The sequence below is a fragment of the Syngnathus acus genome, chromosome 19, assembly GCF_901709675.1.
Source record: "Syngnathus acus chromosome 19, fSynAcu1.2, whole genome shotgun sequence".
NCBI classification, from domain to species: domain Eukaryota; kingdom Metazoa; phylum Chordata; class Actinopteri; order Syngnathiformes; family Syngnathidae; genus Syngnathus; species Syngnathus acus.
Genome location: NC_051103.1, coordinates 6101817 through 6122418, shown reverse-complemented (window position 1 = coordinate 6122418; position 20602 = coordinate 6101817). Strand labels below are relative to the sequence as shown.

At 46.2% G+C, this 20602-nt stretch overlaps 1 protein-coding gene across 3 annotated transcripts in view; it reads right to left on the bottom strand.

Moving 5' to 3' along the window:
* The window catches only part of LOC119138444 (ankyrin repeat and fibronectin type-III domain-containing protein 1), a 47517-nt gene extending 29928 nt beyond the window's left edge, over positions 1-17589 (bottom strand). Inside the window, exons 1-4 of one of the 3 annotated variants that reach the window (XM_037278472.1) lie at positions 17434-17589; positions 16351-16443; positions 9263-9441; positions 8485-8714 (exon numbers count right to left, since the gene is read on the bottom strand). In XM_037278472.1, the coding sequence (XP_037134367.1) occupies positions 8485-8714; positions 9263-9441; positions 16351-16367 (426 nt within the window). In that variant the 5' untranslated portion in view covers positions 16368-16443; positions 17434-17589. Of the gene's footprint in view, positions 1-8484; positions 8715-9262; positions 9442-12428; positions 12915-16350; positions 16444-17433 lie in introns of those variants that run through there. The other 2 variants (XM_037278471.1, XM_037278473.1) reach the window with 2 other exon arrangements.
* Between the last annotated feature and the right edge of the window lie 3013 nt (positions 17590-20602).

Here is a 20602-nt window from a genome sequence, read left to right as displayed (position 1 = left end):
TTCTGTCAGTGGCATCCGCTGGCTTTTGGCCACTTCATTGTGGAGCGCTGTATAAGGGATGTGAAGCTCAATGACAGCTGGGGAGTTGAGGGGTGGGGGGGGGGCACATATCTCAGTGGGATGACTTGCCCTGGTCAAAGAGACCTCGGGGACACCTAAAGGAGCTCCAGACAACCACGGTACCTGAATGTAACAGTGGTTGGGTCTGTGAAGGTCTTCTGGCAGGATCGACATTATAAATATCCTGATGGGTTGCCAGGTAGGATAGACACGCGCGCCCCCAATTTATACCCCCATCAGCTGCTGGATTTATAGGACACTTAAAGCGGATCAATCATTTTCCATTCCCAGGTCTCGACACCTCTCATCGTCTCGCTCTCGCCACGCTTTTGAACCTGCAGTCGAGGGGGGGGTGCACCTGTGTTGCAGAAAGTGCACATATGCTTTTAATGTGGCTTTCACACATAGCCAAAGGTGGGGAAGTCACGAAGAACTTTTATTTACGGGACGAATCTTAAAAAAAAAAAATAGACGATAATAGACACTTTGGAGCGCCTTGTCGATCGCCGCGAGTGCACGCAATGTGCACGGCTGTTGGCGCTTAGCCGCGCGGTCAACTAGCAGCACGCGGCGCTTTTCATGTTCATTACCGCTTGTTTTATAGTGGAATATTTAAGTCTCCGGGCCTTGGCACGGCTGTGGCTATAGTTAGAGAACAAAGGGGAGTGCAAAGAGAGGGGGGGGTCGGGAGGGTGTGGCATGCCGTAAGTGTTGTGCGCGCACTTCATGGAAAGCTGGGGGGGGCAGACGGAGCTAAATTCAACTCATTCCTGTATTAATGGGAGCTTATGTGCCATTCCACCTTAGTGAAGAGGGCATTAGCCAGGGTGAGATCCACCTTAAAATATCTCCTCTCTCTGGTCTCCTCTCTTTGATTCTTGCGTTGTGTACTCGTGGCTTTGGCACGGGTCCGATTAGGCTTTGATGGGAGCCTGTTAAGTCGGCGGGTGGAAATTGCACGGCGATGCTCACGCCGTGGCTCGAGTACGATGAAGGGCTGCGCGCGAGATAACGCCAAGCCTTCGCTTCTGGAAGAAACCCAGTCCTGAAGATAAGACTGACTTTGAAGCGAAAAGGTTCTAAGAAATTAACTGAGGTCATTGTAATCTTAAACTTAATAGAAGGAATGAGATTGCTTCGTTACATAAAGCGAGCAGACGGATTGACTGCGGAGACTCGACGGAAAATAACGAGAATTAGCTAGATTCGCTTTCTGCTAAGTTTAGCGAGTTTTATGGATATGTGAACACAAATGGAGGAACAACACATGTAGACAGACAAAAAAACACTAGTCATATATTCTTTATCCTCTGCAAGGAACATTGCAGCCACATATATTTAACTTGTATCAATTTTAGAGGGGACGTTCATTATTTGCAACATTTTACGATATGGGGGTTGATGGCTATTTTCCTCCCCGGATACAAACGAGCGTTGGGAAAGACATTCATTGTGCAATGTGTGTGTGTGTGTGTGTGTGTGTGTGTGTGTGGGCATGTATGCGTGTCAGCATGCGCGCTGTGCGGTGGAACGAGGCGAGCAGTTATTAGTTGGCAGGGATAATTGGGCTCTATGTAGGTGGCATGACCTTGCTGTCTACAACAGGAAGGCCCAGAGCTGAGCGCGACCTCCACCGCTGACCTTACAAATGCAATACAGTGACCTTTCACCCCAGCCACATTAAAGAGAGACAGTGTTGTCTTTCTGCAGTCAGTCAGCCAATTAGGGGACGGGGCCCAAAAGAATCTTGCTCCTATTCTGCTTGCTCACTCATTTGCCGTTGTATCTCATTAAATTGTGACATGAATGTGCTTTTGAGGAGGGAAAATTCCAATTCGCTCCCTCTTGCTCCTCCACCTGTCACATATCAACATTTCTGTTATTGTTTAGTTGGGCGGCCGATTTGTCAATTGATTGAATTTGTCTTGACTTGTAATGTGTTCAAAAAAAACCCCAAAAAGACCTCATGTGGAAAAAGTGATTAGATTACGATTAATCGAGTGACTGCCAAGCTCTAATGGACGCAGGTATCTGCCAAATAGTCTGATCTTCTATAAAAGCCCCGAGGAAATAAATGAAGAGTGAAAGGGAGTGAGAGTGTGGTAAGCGTGTTCTTTGATGCCAAAGTGCGTTTCAAGTCAAGTTTATTTGTATAGCTCTAAATCACAAGCAGTCTCAAAGGGCTTCACGTAGACAAAAATTGACAATTATTCTCAAAGCATCCCCTGATCTTAAGCTCCCAAGTTTGATTCGGGTCGCTCGTGCGCCGGGTTTGAAAAGCAATCTAATGAGGGCACATGTGGGTGTGTGTGTGTGTGTGTTTCACACTATGCCATGGCGTCTAAGTAATGACAGGTGTGTGTAGCCAAGCCAGTGTCCACAATGTGTACATATGTGTTTGTTGGGTCATTAGCGCTGCTTTAAAGGCTTGGAAATGTGCAATAAAGCAGAGCTATGTAAAAACTCATCAAGGGGTGGGGGGGAACTGTTTGGCAGCCAATCCATCATGGAGACGCCTGCAATTCCAAAGGCGGAAGAAAAAAAAATATTTGGGATTTTTTTTTTTTTGGAGTATTTTTTATAGCCAACTTCTAATGATAGCATGACTTTTTTTTTTTTTAAAGCTATGGGGCGACTACGTTCTGCCCACCCCCGGCCGGCCCAGACGGCGTAACGATGGACATTCACAAGCAGATTGCGCCGCTGTTTTCTATTTAAGCCGCTGTATGACCCTTGACAACTAAACACCGTTGTCTCCCGAAGATCAGGAAAAGGGGGGGGCGAGATAAGCAGAGCGGCATAAAGGATGTTGAAAGGCAAACAAGTGGCTTCGACAAAAGACGGCAGACATGAAGAAATGGCTTGCGTGCACGCTGCGGGCACTGCCCAATTGTTTCAGCCTAATTTAATGGGATCAAACCAAGAGCGCAGGCCGCAGACGCAACCACGGCAATCTGCTGGGAAATCTCCCGTCTGATTGCCTGACGTCCCCGCAGTCAGTTGCCACGGCGACGGACGGGACACAAGGAGGGGGGGGGGGGGCACAGCAATGCTAAACAATGTGCGCGTCTGTTCCGGGCGCCGAGTGTCAATCCGTTAGCCCATCGGACGGGTGACTCGAGTCACATGGGTCAGATTTAAGTCGTAAACTAGCAGTTGGGAATTAGCCAAAATATTTGAAAGTCAACAAAATCTTTGCTGTCATTTATCCGTAAGTCATTTCAGAATTCCACCTGTTGCCGAAGCAAATTCATGAATATGACTAGTCCGTATATTATTCGACATGATTATTACTCTGCAGGAATCCAGGCCATTCCGACCGTACACAGGGGCGAAGGAGCCGAACCTCTTCAGGCAGTCGCTGTTTGTTGCTAAATGAAGGCGAGCATTCTTTGGTTTCCCAGGGAGCTGGGTGCCTGCCAGTCCCCCGGCCACTGAGTGCCATTTTATTAAGAACAAAATGGAGCCCCTATGAAAGGAGCCTCGCACTGAGCCTGCACAGGTCTCACTGAACTGCGCCTCGGCATAAACAAACAGCACCTTAAAGAGACAGGCCTGGCTGAAAAACGAGGAACGCAGGAGGTGCCAGGGAGACGGACGGCGACGTCTTTCAGCGTGCCAGCCGCCATTGTTCGCCGGTGATGCTGAGCGATGCTTGGATCGACCAGAATGGGAATCGGTGGAGCGCGGACCTCCGGGTTTTGGCAGGCGATCTGCATAATCCAATTCAATTGTGTCATTATGTCGGATCAAAAGTATGTCTTTGTTGCGGAAAACACACTCGCTCTTACAATTAGTCACACTCGCGCCAGACGCAAACACGCTCGGTACCGCGGGAGCCGAGCCAACATCTGTCTTTGATATCAGCTAACCTAAGCGCTTATGGTGGGAGCCCACCAACGCCACCGACGGCGTCTCGCGTACGTATTAAGTCTTCGGCGTCCAGTCAGACACTTTGGCGGGCCGCGCTCCATCTTTCCATCCGGGTCCGGCGAGCGCGTCTTGGTTTCTGAGAATGCCGCCGCATACCGCCGCGCGATGTGTGTTGACACAGACATGTGAGAACAGTGCGAGTGCGCGCGGTGGCTGCCGCGCTCCAAAGTGAAAGCCGCAGCCTCCAACCACATCAGAGGGCGGCGTGGGAGACGGAATGACAAGGCCGGGAACCAGCCGGCGTCTGCCGGCAGCCACACACGCAGTCGGGCTTACACGTTCGCGGGGTTTCCTGCACGTTTGAATTTTCAAAATGACTTTTTTTTTCCAGGCACGAACAAAAACAAATAGAATTACACGGCGAGTATTTAACGTCTGCTAGCTCAATGCTAACACGGAATGGGGAACGCCATAGACGGGCTTTTTTTTTGGGGAGGTAAATTCAAATACCTGCATTTATCACCCTCACCCGTGCCCCTACTGACACGCCGCGTCACGCCATCCCCTTCACACACACACATTTAACACCCGGCGTCATCGCACCGCAAGTCTTATTTGGCGGTCATCCCGTCGGCCAAGGATGCCGTCTGCAGGCTCGGGAGATGTTTGTGTTTGCGTACTTTCTCACACACCGGCGCTGACTGAGCACGGCGGCAAAAAGAAAAAAAAAAAAAGATTTGTTGAAGCTTTTCTATGTGGTGCCGCTGTCACTCAACAGCATGCGGGGGGATGAATGAACGTGAAAATATTTGTGTGGATTTATTTACTTATTTACTTTGGGCAGGGTGGGGGGATAAAAGGCGCATTACTTCATAGTTTATTCTACGACTCACTTGAGTTGATCACGGGACAAATACAGTGAGCGGCATTGTGTGTTTGATGCGCCGCTATCCGTCATCCAAACACTAAAGCCAGCGGAACGCCAATCACGGGAATTCTCACGCCGACACGCACACGCATGCGGACGTGCCCGAGAAAGGCAGCACAAGTGTAGGTCAGCCATGGGTGAGCGAAAGCTACAAGTGCTGTTTTTACTTGTGGTGGACACACATCAATTTCAAGGAAATTGCTCGCCCCATTATTGGAAAGTGTTACCGGAATGTCAATTAAGGGGGGAAGTTTTTAACCTCGCACCGCACAAATAAACAGTCTACCCCCCCCCCTTATTAAAGGCAGTGTCAGCGCAGACAGAGAGTCTGGAGGGGGGCCGAGGGGAGGCCGAGCCGGGACGGAGGACGGGAGGCCCGGGAAAAGGGAGACGAGGGGACAGGAGATTTGCTGCTCTCAAAGAAATGTTTTTGGCCCTCCTTTTGTGCCTGAGGGCCCGGGACCCTGAGAACCGCTCCATCGCCAGCCAGTCGGGTTCGGGCCCACTTGAGGATAACCCCAACAGGCGGGGATCTGCTGGACAACTGCAGATTGAGTCAGGTCAATGGAGGGGAGATAGAGAAGGAAATGCGTGTTACGCCGATGGTGGCTGATAGTGTAGGAGGAATTTGGGGGAAGGGAGGGGAGCGCGGGGGCAAGAAGAGAAGGGGGGGGTGGAGAAATCAATAGTGTTTGTTTTGTACTGGCTTCCTTGGGAAAACACGCCAGGCGCTAAAGAAAATAAATGAGTGGGAGGAAGGCGGAGTGATTGCAATCAAACACTTATCAAATCAAAATGGAAGATCTTTGGAAAGGCAAAGCAAACACAGACTGGTTGGAACCGAATAGGTCACATCGTCAGTCTCACCGCGCTTCTTCAGACTCAAAGGTGTCCGAAGCTTGCGGAGTTTTCAAAACCGGTAGCCGCGAAAAGAATGTGCAAAGAGAACGAAAAAGGGCTTCTGCAACTTGGCCACCAGGAGGCAGTGTAATCCAGACAGAAACAAAGAAGAGCTTCACAACTACTATAATTCATCAGTCATTTTTTTCCAGAGGATAAAGAATATATGCTTTTGAATATGGCAATGTCACGTTAACGCCACCGCGTGGATGCTAATCATTAGCCAGCCTATGACATTTCACATTGCATGATGCTAAACTGACTTTGTGAACGCACCTAAGCCTCTAAGATAGATCCTCGGCCATACTTCATCCAGAAGTGGGTGCTGAAGTTCAAACAGGTATCTTCTGGAGCCGACAGACCGAGCCTCTAAAACGGGACAGAGTGTGCTCAAGTGGCTCCGCGGGGTCTAAGTCAGCGAGCTCGTAGGCATGCCAAATGCCCTCGCATAGCCCGTGTGTCGGCCTCTGTTTGGAAAAGGGCTTGCCGAGAGCCCCCTTCATCAAAAGCCACCAACAGCTGCCGAGAGGCCGCGTGTTCCACAAAGCGTTTCACTCTTTATGGGCCGCTATTTCAGACGAGAGGAATTGAACCCAAAATACGAATTGAGTTCTTTCAAGAATCAATTCAAGTTGCGTTTCGGTCGTTTTGAATCGATGAATAATCGTCTTTGTGAATGGTGTTTTCGATATCAATCCCAAATATTTCTTTTCCGTAATGGTCCAGCCCTACCGCATACACAGAAGCGTAGAAGTCAAAGCAATTGGGCCGCAATCCTGCTGAGCCACCAGTTCACAACCCCGACTGTCAAACCCAAAGCTCAGCAGGGGAGGAATGCTGAGCGCAGAAAAATAAAATCACTACTTTTCTTTCATTTTCTTTCCCCCCCCTCTTGTTTTTAAGTCTCGCAAAGTGGCCAACAGTGCGGCTTCTCCCTCGCATGCTCTCGGCTTTTTTTTTTTTTTCTTTTCTCCTCGTTGCTGTGCATTCCGGTAAAAGTCAGGCAGATAATGAATGTCGGTCGGCCATCCGCGGACGAACTTTGGCTCCGATGGGGGGGCCGTGTTAGTCACCTCAGGATGAATGAGTCACCAGAGAAAGACCATTCAGGTAACACTTTTCACACATACACACAGGCACTCACATGGTCTCCTTTTTGATGGCATGATGCTGCCACGGTGTGGCCACTAAGAAAATTGAAGCAATTCATGCCTCCTATATTCTGTCTATATTGCTACTTAAGTCATAAATACTAATTGACTAATATAATTTATATATTGTATTATAAATTTTTACATTATTATTATTTATTTATTTTCTCTCTTTTTCAATCTAGGACGTCAAGCCTATCTTCCTTGCAGTGGATGAAGATAAGCTAAATGCAAATTTGAAAATCCGCACGACACCACGTCGGATTTGTGAACTCGATAATCGGCGAACGTTTTCTTACGCGCCTTGCCGCGCGGTATAACTAAATTGAGCTCATCAAATTTATTTGGGAGTCGATTCTCGCGTGGATTCCAGCCAATATTGTTCATCAATCTATTTAGGATGTCTGACTGCCTATTGAGTGTGTATTCTGTTTTGCCTGACAGAATTAATGGATGCAATCAAAAGTGTGCTCTCAGCCACGGGGAACAATGACAGCCCACGTCACGCTGACGTCAGCGAGGGGGGCAATCGGTGGCCGCTGATGTTTATACATTAAGTTAAAAACACGGCTCCTTTGGGGGGGGGGGGTTGTTATCTCACAATAAAAGCAAATGATTCGCTGTGCCTTGTAGTGATGACCCAAGATCTCAAATTGCCTCCTCTGGTTATATCGAAAGTGCATGAGTCATCGGCAAAAGCGGCGTCACAGCGCGCGAGGCTGCAAAACAAGCATGACGGAGGCTTTTTTGCTGTGTTTACATCCGTTCAATCAACAGCCGTGACACATGCGCGACACCGGCAAGTGTGACACTCACACGGCTCAAGGGGGGGGGGGGATAATTAACCGCCTCTCATCCGCTCCATTTTCCAATTAACCGCACCCCAGTACACAATTCTATGTTTCTACTTAATTACGTGCCACCGCATTAGTCCTCATTGTTGATATCGCCGAGTGTGCGTTTCAACATTAGCGCTGCTTAAGGCTGCCGGCTGTCCTCAACTGTATTTTTGTTTCCATTTTCAAGAAGGGGGAAAGTGCCATAAGGACGGCAACAAATATTCCCCTTGTGGTCACAAAAAATGGATTTAAAAAAAAAAAAAAAAGGGGACGCAATGAACAATAGAGAGGATATGAAGTCTCACCCCAAAACAACCGCAGCTCGTAAGATCAGCCGCCATGGCACCAAACTAATAAAATCCCGTCTGCTGATGAGCTCCTTCAATTTCTTTCCCGCCGTGGGGTCCGTCTTTAAATCGCGGTGAAGCCAAGTTTTAATCTCCGATATGAACTCCGTATTAGTAATCCTTTGCGTGTGAAGACGGAAACATTTTGTGGCTATAAAGACGCCGCACCGACTTGGAGCTACGCTCGGGTCCAATTCCACCTGTGACACCGGAGAGCCAATTACAAAACTCACGCTGCTAATGGAGGTCTTGGGTTACCTGATCGGGTGACTGAAAGTCGTCAATGTTTAATGCCAATCGTGTACTTGAAGTCTAAATGTTGGGCGTATTATTATTTTTAGGGCTATTGTTGCAAGATGGGTTTCGAAATAGAAGAGGAAACTCACAAATTTGCGTTTCAGCTTGGCCTTGCCGCCGCGGGCGGGCTTGTCCTCCACCGGAGCCCCCGAGCTGTCGTCGCAGTTCATGTCCAGGTGGTTGTCGGCCGAGATGCTTTTACGGAGGTAAGCGGCGCGAGCCCGGAAGTGAGAAAAGGGCGAGCGGGAGCGAGGTCTGGCTTCCCCTCGCTCGGGCTCGTCTTCAGCTTCCATGTCATCCTCCAAGCGCCACAGTTCGCCTGTGTAAAACAAAAAAGGAGAGTCATGCATAATTCACGGCGAGAAATGGCCCCGCTTTTTGCAATGTCGTCACTTTTGGATTTGCGGCAAGGGGCTCTCCGGAAAACATTTTGTCATTAAAGATTAACAATGCCGCAATCCCCTGCTATTTGTAGGGGTAGGGAACAAAACCTGCATTGGCACACGCATTAAAACCAAAAACAACAACAACAAAAAAAACTTTGAGTACCAACCGAAAGATAATGAGCAACAAGGGGAGACAGAAGCGCGGCAGCATGCATTACGGTCAATGACAGAGGTTGCTAGGCAACAAGGGGCCACGTTAAGTCTCTCGATTTTGATATTTGCAACGGAGCAGCAGCAGCAGGAGCAGCAGGGTAGGGGGGGAAAAAAGAACACTGATAGCTCAGGGCCATAAAATACAAGTAGAAAATATAATAAGAATAATAATACAGGACGATGGTGTTCCACAGGGTTCAATTCTGGCACCCCTGCTCTTTTCATGGTGCTGTACTTAAAACTTGCTCATTGCAGTGATTGCGCTTACCTTCAGGTGGCAGCGTGCAGGCTTTTGGGCTGCTGGTAGTGGGTGGGTTCTTTCTGCGGGGCGGACTTCCTCCAATGAGATCCGAGTGATGGACTCTGGACACATGCGGGGACTGGGGGATGCTGGGAAGGGTGCGGGACTTGGCCAGGATGGGTCTCTGCAACTTCCTTTCCAGCGACCTAGTTGGGGAAAAAAAAAAAAATCTGTGTCAAAAATTGCTTCTTTCAAGTCATGCACCCGACGTCAAGTCCGGAGTGGCTCGGTTGTTTTTCCAACAGAATGATTACCAAGCATGTTGGAAAACACACCCACACACACACACACACACACACACACACAAGTGAGTTTACTGTTAAGGAGCAACAAGAGAGCAGTTGTACAGATCAATCGTGAAATTACTTCCACTTCAGCATAATCAAGTCGGAGGCCATTTAGGAAAACAAGCAGCAGAAATTGCTTTTCTTTTATGGCCACAAACTCCCCCGGTGGGACGCCAATCAATAAGCACCAGCGCACCAACGCAAAGTGCTTTTCACGCTATGACAGTCGAATAATCTCAATATGACGTGGCATGTGTGTAAAATACATCATTTGGTGTTTTGAAAAATATTTACTGCTTGTTGCATTCCTTACTAGTCCAAATAATGCAGATTAAATTCAAGTCTGGTGTGGCAGCCCGATACGAAGCGACGTCGTTGTAATATTAACCCGACTGCACTCCTCCTCGGCTTGGAAGCTAATCTCACATATTCCTCTAAGGATAAAAAAAAAAAAAAAAGTCAACAGACATAAGACTAGCGAGAAGAAAGACTTAAGTGAATTAGTAGAGAATGAAATGCTTGAGTGTGCCTTGAGAGGAAACGTGAATGAGTCTGCAAGAGTAGCGCCGTGTCTCAGATATTGACTGGAACATTCCAGCCCGCTCAATTCTCTCGGACGTTTAGCTCAAGATGTATTTTACATTGTCCCTCTTCGGCGCTATCGGCTGAACTGACGTCAGCGTCTCCATGCTTCAGTGGTGACATGTGCCTAATGTCAGTAAGGTAGTTGTACACACACACGTTAACACACACACACATAAACATAAAGCCATGGCGTTGTAAACACCCCAAACGACACATCATGATGGACCCGCCTGCAGGCAGTTTGGATTCTCGCTCATGCAACAAACCTGTTGCTAAGCGACAAAACAAGGGGAAAGGAAAGGGAACGGGGGGGGGGGGCTTAAGTTGTCAGTATATAAAGTCTCGTCATCTCATTTTATAGGGCAATTTTTGTTAAGAGCTTCTCAATTGCGTTTTACAAAACTTAAGCTGGCACAACTTTGTTATTGTTGATGAGGATGTTTAGCTAGTTGTGTTTAGCATTAGCATTACACTAACGGTTGGTTGAAATCCACAAGAGGGATTTTTAGCTTTACTTTGACAGTAGATGTCAAGAAAGAGCTTGAAGGCTCTTCATCGCTTTTGCTTTTTGAAGCCGTGTTTTTTTGCCGAGGCCACTTTCTTGTGGTTTTCTTCTCTCTGGGTTTTATCTCGCTTGGCACTTGGCTGACAGCGAAGAGGCTTTCAAAGACTTTGCCTCAAATGGCCTCTCTCGCAGCCAGCTCCGATGTGCTTTTGCTCGCGTTTCCGCATGATGAGGTTTAAGTAGCGGCGCAAGTCGAAAATCTGGAAAAAAATAGCTGCCGTCTGAGCTTTGAACCGTTTATTGTATCAGTGAGTATGAGCAATCTAGACTCGCCGCTGTCCATGGTGCTGAATTTAGCCTCCACTACAAATATACATAGCCTGGCCAAATAGAGTGCATTTTTATTTACTTCTGGCTGGAAATGACATGGCGTGATAGTCTGAGCGCTGTCTTACGGCAAGACTTGCCCTTTTCCCGTGGAGCGAGCCGCTCAAGGTTGGCCGACACTGACATTATTCTAAAAATAGCATCGAGAGCTTTACAAAACGGATCATTTCCTGTTTTGACAGTTTCCAAATTGGAAATTAAAGAGCTGCTTTGAGCAGATGAGCGAGAGTAAAACGTGCACGCTCGGCCCTTTTGATTAAACATCGCTTATGATTCATTATGCATTCAACAACTTGTCTGTATTTATTACGGGGAGCACTTGGTGCTTTTATACTGCCAAGGCCACAAGTATTTTCCTTTTTAACGTGCAAATGAGCTCGTCCGCCTCTTTTGTTCATTCAACTATGTTGATAAGACACTAAAAATAACCCTGAAGGTGTTCTGAAAAGACATCATTAACAACCAAGAGCCTCTTCAAAGAGAATAAAAAATGAGAGCGCTAGCTTCAATTCGGAACGGCTCCTCAGCCTGGATGGTTTTTTTTTTTTTTTTTTTTATCATTGACAGAAAAGGCCAATTTGAACAGCGGGGAGAAGATACAGTCGGCGCGTGGGACGACATGTGTGACAGCTTGGAGCGAATGTACTCGGAAAGGCTCCTCTATTTTTATCGAGATACAAAAAAAAACACAAAAAAAACATCCGTGGGAAGAATCCATAGTAGTCGGCAGCAGCCGGCGGCGCGGATGACAGCACACATCCAACGCACCTCCACACTTACATAACACAAAGCTCACTTTCACGCGTGAACACACACATACACACGCACGTGAGTGTGTGTGTGCACACAGGTGTGGACCTCGCAAACCTTTTCGAACCACAAAGTCAGAGTTACATCTCGCCAATTATAATAGCATGACACAGCAATTATGCAATACAAGGTGCCCCAAGATGAATTTAGTCGCTCTATGACCGGCCATTACTCATAATTTGTTTGTTTTTATTTATAGTTTGCATTTAAATGAAAGAAAATACGTTTTATGGTCATTGGAGAGCATGATTTATTAGCACAAAAGAAATTTTATGAGTAATGAGTCCATTTTTTGGGAGACGCTGTATATTGGAAAAAAAATAATAATTACAACCCAGAGACGTATCGAATCGGAGGGATGGACACTCCTAATATTTTTTTTCCCCCTTCTAGGCACTAAAAAAAAACTTTGCATTGATAGTTGACTATAAAAACATCAACGTCAATCGTGATAAGAGATTTTGCATGATGGTTAGCAAATGTGCCTCGCAGTACTGAGGTTCAGTGCTTGAATCCAGTCTTAGATCATAAAGAATGCATGGAAAGCTTGACGGGTTACCTGGCCTCTGCCACCGTGCAGCAGTAGCTGCCACTCCGCCGCGAGCTCCTGCCGACCCGCAGCTCCTCTCGAGATTTGCGCCGATTAAAGTATTCAGTGAGTTTCCCGAAAGTCGCCATGGTTCCTTTCTAACGCTTGGGAGGGGGGGTGGGGTTAGGGGGGGGGTAGGTTCTGGTCCTGTTCGGCGCAGCTGCTTCACCAACCTGTGGCGTCTGGACTCACTCGGACCCGGATGCTGCGGCACGGCTCGGTACGGGCTGCGAGTTTGAGTCTCCCTCTTGCGCCATCGGCCTCTTATGCGAAGCACTCAACGTGCAGAAAAATGAGGGAAAAAAAAAATAAAAAGAGCAAACCTACCTCCCTCCCTCCCGCTCACGTTTGCAACTGCGCACACAGCCAGTCTCTCAAAATAGTAACGCTTGTAAGTGCCTTCCAATCGACATGGCAGGAGCCGTCGGCGCCCCCCCCGCCGCCCTCCCCCACCCCTGAGGAGACAAATCCAGACAGGAGGGAGGTGACGGATCAGCGGCGGAATAAAGCCGAGCTGCTTCGCCGCTTGTCCGCAAGCCCCATCTAACCCTCCCCGCCCCACCTCTCTCCCTCTCTTGTTTTTCTTGTCTGAGATTCTTTCACAGCGCGCTCTTGATGAGCACACGCGCAGCCTCGACCAATCAGCAAAGCATAAGCGCCGTCTCACGCGACAGATTCTGCACCACGCCGCCGGTGAACCTCCCACCCCAAATCCATATGCAAGGCCTAGGGAAATTAATTAAGTGCTCCTTGTAGTCCAAAAAAAAAAAAAAACGCTAGCTTTGTATATGTGTGATGACGCCAAAACACTAAGTGGCGAGCGGAACGGGGTAGGAGGGCTCCGACTAATTAGTGTCCCTGCGTCACTTTGAGTCGGCGGACACAAGTCTCATTGTTGTCCTTCACAATGTCATTATACTGCCGTCTCGTTTTTTTCACCTCGACTCACCTCCAATTTTCTTCTCACAGCGTCAGAGCGCCTTTGAAATTATCCAATTTAGAGGCTTCAATCAAAATATAAAGTTTATTGAGAACAAAAAAGTGGTCTCATTTGCGCAACCTCGATTCAGATGCTTTGAGGTTTGGTTGGTTGACGAGCCCTATCGGAGTTTTCTGCAAGAGTCGATCTTATCGATTCTCTTCTCCCTCCGCAGATTCATTACCTGCGTCTCTTGACGTGATTTGCTCCATCTGGCCATCCGTCTTGGAGGTAAAGCTGCCTGATTATATAGCCAGCATTGTGGAAGAAAGATGGACGAGGGACTTTGAGATTAAAAGGAAGATTCAGTCCCATTATTGCGCTGAGGGCGATTCGAACGTAAAGGCCCAATGAAAACGTTTGGGCCGTGCATCAGGTGGATTTTTTTTAATCTGTCGTGGGAATCCATTATGGTGATTTATCGTAATGAATGAGATTGCTGAAAGGAGCCATTGGCCATTCATAATCGTCTCTTTTTTTTTTTTTGTCTGGACTGCATTTGTCTCTCTAAAATGATTGGGGATGATGAATTAATCATGCAAGACTATTTGGCATCATGGAGCCCAAAACTTGGCTTAAGAGTGGCTTAATTCACGTGAGTTCCGCCACCTAAACCTAGAACGAGCGTATTTGGATAAACGCGGGCAACGCCTCGCGCTGACAAAAAATGTGACAGCGATATCGTAAATAACGAGGAGCGCTGATTCACTGCGCAAAGTGATCGCTTCCGAACTCCGAGGCGCTTGCTGACATGGCACAAACGCTCGGCCGCTCCCTCGATGTGACGCATTGGAGGGAAAACCGTGAAGGATGTCAATACCCGGCCGTTTGGGAAATCTCGGTAATGTCACATTGACAGGATTTGTTGTCGTCGCCTTTTACGGGAGGTAATAACAACATGCCGGCTGCATTTAGCCCAAGGCCGCGCTTGCATTCCGCCTCGGGCGGATTGCGATCAAACTGCAAACACGAGCTCATTCATAATGTAGCGGCAGTCTGGCCGAGATGCGGCTTGCGTATTTGTTTGGTTTATCGGTGCTGACGGCGGACAAGCGGGCTTGCGCTTCCTCCGCCGCGTTTCTTTGATTTGTCGCGCAGCTCGACCCCCTTGAGACGCACGTTTATGTTTCGTTCGTGCGCAGTGCGAAGGTTGCGCCGTGCGATTGAATGTAGGTGCCGTCAATTTATTGTATTGTTTATTTATTTATTTACTGTATTTTATTGCTGTACAATGCGTGAAAACATTGAATGACATCATGAGAGCATTTTGGTATACGCATTGTTGCCAGTTAGCTTGAAAAAAGTCAGTTACTGACTGATTGATTTTAGAAGTATTGTAACTCAATTAGAATACTTTAGTGATGTACTTTTAGCAGATACCTTGCTTAATAAAGAAACTTTTTTTTATTTCTAGTAACATAGACTACTTTTTTTTTTTTTTTTTGCTTTTAGTTGACAAATTAAAAATAGTGACTTTTATAGCTTGAAAATCCTCATCTTTGTTTATGTGCCCAGCAGCGAGGATTCATTAGGAAGGAACAAAACGTCACGTCAAGTAAATCAACCACATGACGGCGATCAGCTGGACATTTGCAAAACAGAAGCAGTGGTGGGCTTCCATCAAACGAGTGCGTGGGAGGGAGACAAGTCTCCTCCTCGACTAGGCCATTTAGTCACCAATAGATGGAAATGAATCGGAGTGTCGCCCTCTAGCGGATTTGTGTTTGCCAATCCACCGAAAACTCCACACAGCAATATGTGATGCCTCACCTCATCCAATTAACAGAACGGCCGATTTGAAGTGTGAAATGATTGTTAGGATTGGAAACTATCGTGATTAAATCATTTTTGAAAATGTGTTTCCTCTTTAAAACGACACAAACTGAGAGTGGGGCACACAGATAGCAGAAAGTAAATTGCTCCAATGAAGGGAAGGCAAGTGCGCACCTGTCTTGTGTGTGCATGCCTGGGTATATGTGAATGTACATGCATGGGTGAGGGGGGGTTATAGACCCCCCCCCCCCCTTGTTCTTTTCTCCCATTTTGGTGACTCATCGATGAATCAGCGCTTGCGCAAGTCAAGAACCGAGCTGTCACTTCATTGTTCGGCCCAACGAGGCCACAGGTTGGAGGCGTGATGTCACCGTAAAAAGAAAGAGAATCTTGGGGAGTGTTGACATAATTAGACAATGTGTCACACTCAGTATGACGTGAGGTGGGGGCGAGCTGGAGTCCAAATACTTTAAATGACGTGTATTACTGTGAGTACTGTAGGAACTAATATAATAAAATATTAGCTATAATATGAGCTATGCGGTTAATACAGGTTTTTTTCTTTTTTTACCATGTTGGAACTTCTGGGTAAGAAGCTTCTTATCCCTATTCACGAAAGCTCGACTGCAGTACCGGTTTGTCACCAGCAGAAGGTGCTAAAACACTTGAAAACCTGTCTTTTGGAGTTTAAACGCCTTTTATAGTTGGATACAGACTAAAAATGTTTTTCCATATAGCACCAGCGTAATATTCATGAACACAAAGAAACAAATCTGCTTTTTGAGGGTTATATTCAAGGTGAGTGTATTATTTGAGTGTGTTATTTTTTTTTTTTTAATGACAATATGATTCATGATATTGGCTTGTAGCTCACCAATGCGCTTATTTTTACAATTTATATCATAGTCCTGAGCCTGTTAAATCTAAGTCCATTCATTCCCAATGGCATTGGCTTGACTGCCACTGAACCACTCTATTTCAATAAAAAATATTCTCCTGTCCCGGTGCCATTTGGGAGCTAAAGAATGGGCAACAACAGGTCCAGGAAACCCCAAAATAGAGTCAGGAAGTGCATTTAGTAAAGCGCAATGAAGACATGGTCAAACTATACTTGCAAGCAAATAAAGACATACTACTTACTCAACGAGTTGCTCCATTGCAGCAACTCGGGGCGACGGTGGCTCCCCAGGTTTGTGATGGTATCTTTTCCAGTTTGAAATTTGGGATTGTCACCTAAGAAAAGTAAAAAGAACTAATTAGCATTTTTTGTTATAGAATGCTATTTACCCCCCAATGAGAGACAAAACGGAAACGTTACACTCCCAGATCATGAAAGCCAAGTCGTGCAAGAAAAAGTGATGAGTGAACACAACGTGTTTCACAGTGCAAGTTTGTGTTGGCAACAGGAGAGGATGCTGATGAAAAGCATGGCAACGCTCCACCGAGCTGTCATCTCCGAGCGCGCGTACTTGTGAAAACTTCCCTTGCACAAGAGTACAAACCAGTTCCATAACAATGAGTCACCCACTTCGAATGAATCACATGCATAGCAGATGATTGATATGCTTCATCCGCGATTGTGGGCAGCAAAATTCTCAGATTTTTTTTCGGCCTATTTAATTTAATTTCAGTAACTCTTTGTTACGTCCCACAAGTGGACAATAGTGTGGCTCACTCTCCATTGTGGAAGTCATGTCATTTCCACATGAGTGCCTGCTATAAAACAGCAAAGGGCCGACTGAAAGCATCCCTTTCCTGGACATGGCTGGGTCACAAAGTGTCTCATATAAACACAGGACACACCTTAGTCCAACACATTGCACATATCCCACACATTGACCCCCCCCCCCCCCCCCCCCCCCCCCCCCCTTGTACTGCAGTCATTCTTTTTACTCCTTTTTCTGTTTTGACAGGAAAAACTGGACCGTAACGTTCTGTGCACGTTTTGCAATTCGAAAGCACGTTTGTAAAAGTTGTTTAAGTGGAAGGAGAGATGTTGGAAGGCAGAAGTTGGCGTCTTTTGTGTACCCCCAACGTGCAGGGCGCTCGGTTACCCTTAGCATTGTCATGACAACAGTGTGTACGTAAGCGCAGAAAAGTTTGCCAAGTTGAGGTTAGCTTAAAAGCAAGTCTGGAGCTTTGTTGGGAGAAGTATTGACTTCGCGACAAAATAAAAACAAAGCGCTTTAACCCCCCCAAAAAAAGGTGTATTGACATTCGTACCTTACTTCATGCTGGGGCGGAGTTTCATTCGCTTTTAACAGCTGCGTTAAAATAAGAACTCGTCCAGTTTTCAGGAGTTTTGGAGAAATTGAAGCAAGTTTTCTTCACCGGCGTGGTAAAGACGCCGAGAGCCGTAAACATACGCAACATGTGGGGTCGTCCAGTGAGATTCTCCGCCCAAAATTGTGCTCGTTTCTAAGGGAGGATGCTTTGCCCCGCCCGCTTCACTTGAACCTAGGACATAAATCACGCCAACCCCAGCGGGCGCATGATTTATGTCTGCTGATTGATGGCCATTTAATTATACCATGGTGCAAAACTATTTCTAAAACTAGTTTTCTTCTACCTAGAAGACAAAATATACACAACTCCGAGTCAATTATGAAGAGTGATCGCAGAATGGACAATTATCCGAATGAGACGTTTAAGGTCCTCCAAGGGATCATTAGGGAATTTACTAATCCTTTGAACTGCATGGTTCAAACAACACGGGTAACACCAGTATTAAGAGATAATCCACATTTACAGAATAGTTCACATGCTAAATTACTCTTTATCCTAATTACATCCAAATGTCACCAGGGAGGGTTAAAAATAAAAAGATAGACTCTGGGAAATCAAGTTGTTTTGTGACATAACAATTACAAAAGCTATTTAATATATTTTACTCTACACTGATTGATTTAATGAAATAATGAAATGCCTTGGAGCAGTGATTCCGAAAGAGGGCCAGGTGTACCACTCGCAGCAAGAGTCCAGTGCTGATGTTCGAATAGTGGCTCTCAAAAAAAAATATACTAATAATAATACTCTTCTGTCAAACATGCTCACCAAGGTACTGTATTATAATGTGATGAATTTTTATTTTTATTTTATTTTATTTTATTTTTATTTTTTAAGCATGTGCTTCAGAAATATACCACGAGAGGGCGACAACGCAATTCAAAACATCCTCTCACTGTCAATTCACAGGGCATTAAGTATTTTTGCCCCGCAGACTGTGCTGCCCAAGTCAAGTCCTCAAGCGCCTCTCATCCAGTCTGTTTTAAGATCTGCCGACGACCGGACACGACAGCCCTGCTTTAAATCGTACCCGGATATTGTAGTGCATTGAACTCGGGAAATGTAGTTTTCTTTTTTTCTATTCTTGATACGAGTTTACGTACGCTCACTTCAGCTTCGTATGTTAATTGTCCTGTGCTACGCATTTTCTGTCCACTCATCTTGTATATATTGCGTAGTGATTCCGCTACCTTCTGATGCTGCTGGAGGTAAACCTACGCTTCTCATCACTTCCCTCTGCTACCTGTCGGGCTGTAAACATCGTCCGCATTTGTCCCAAATGTCTTCGGCGTGTTCGGGGAGCAGAGAACGTACAGCCCACGCAGGAAAAGTTCCTTTTTTCTGCAGTACAACTTAACCTCTCGATGGATGTGGAAAGTTAGCGCCGCGACGACAAAGACGGAGGACTCATCTGCCCTTCGCTTGGACTTGAGGTGAGCATTGCAAACGTTTGAATGGACTCATGGTGGTCAACTTCATTCTGATCTTCTGTACGGCTTCGATGCAAACGTACCGTCTTTGTTTACAAGGTCCTCCAGTAGTCAGCTGGCTACGCTGTCAAGCTAATGTTGGTGTCACTCTTGCACGATTCCTGGGTTACCACTTTGTCCACGATTAAGCGATTATGTGACTTTAATTCCAAATGCATTTTAAATCGTGCACTTTCTAAGAAGGTTGTGTTAAAAAAAGACTTGCAGCCATGCTTTTTATGACTCGTATGCAGATTGCATGACAGGGGCAAAGGTCACACCATACCTGTGTTTGTTTCCATCGTACCTGAGCTCGTTTACTTTAATGCAATACTCAACGTTAACGTAAATATGTTGCATTAGTGTTTTTGTGTCATTTGGTCTTTTGGGAGCCCAAGGCAAACCAAGTCAAGTTTTACGTTCACTTCCACACATGGTAGGTGGAGAAAAATCTCAAGTAGCTCCAGTTGCTACTAAAATCCATCTTGAGTAATAATTAGAGCTTTTTAATTCATTAAACAGTTAATCAAATTTGATAAAAATTGCAATGCTGCTTCATTTTTATGGGGACCACCGATACCAGCACCCGATACTCCTTGCCGGTAGTTGGCGCTATAGTTCGGTTTGACAAAATTGCCCTTTTGTCTAGTCTTGCAACGCCGAATATTTTGGCACATGAGAATCTTTCACCGGCTGCATCTGAGCCTGAGAAAAGTTCTCCAACAGGTGCTCTTTGTCTCCTTTTTCCAAGCGGCAGCCTAAAATGTGGCGTGAAATCAGCCTCCATCCTCTCCATGCCTGAGGAATACAAAATGAAATCCAACCTCTCTGTCTCCGCCCGTGAAAGCCGGGCAGCTGGCGTATCCACGGTGACAGGTGGCCCTCGGACAGGTGCAACGCGGACAAAGAGTTACAGTGAACAGTTTTTATTACATTAGCTCTCTCGCTGAGTTGTGCCTGACGGAATTAAACGCATGATTAGGGAAGTATGAGAGAAAGCCACAAAGAGCTTTTAGAAGTTCCATTTTGACCTCAACTCAACTTTTTTACATCAAGTAATTCCAAACAAATTAACTTCATTGTGTGGCACTTTCTCATTTTGCATTCTGCACAATATGAAGATCTGCATTGTTTTACTTGTCAAAGCAGCGAGGAGTGGATTTACCAGATTTACCAGCTTGAGTGCAAACAAGTCATTTAATGACGGAGCAGACTATGACCAACACGCCCTTTTCTTTTTTCCACTGAAACCAAGCCAGAGTTCCCGTCAAACGATTGCGAATCATCATTTCGTTTCCTAACTGAACTATATGAGGATGTGCCGGCAAATATGTGAGTCATGCTAACTTCTCGTTTTATAATCTGTGTGTGTTTTTCAACTGTGGTCTCTTCCGGGTGAACAATGAATCCAGTGAAGGAACCGAAGATTTGCAATGAGGTCAACAAAGTGATGTGAAGTGGAAGAGGGAGGCGAGAGGGAAAGTTTCAAGGCTTATCTCAGTAATGTGAGGGGACAGCTGGGTGCTGATGAGCGGTTTGGTTGCCACCATCTTCTTCTTAACCCTTTGCTAGTCTTGGAGAAATACTCGGGTGGTTCTTCTCGATTGACAGTCGATTTTAAAACGAGCTTTCGAAGA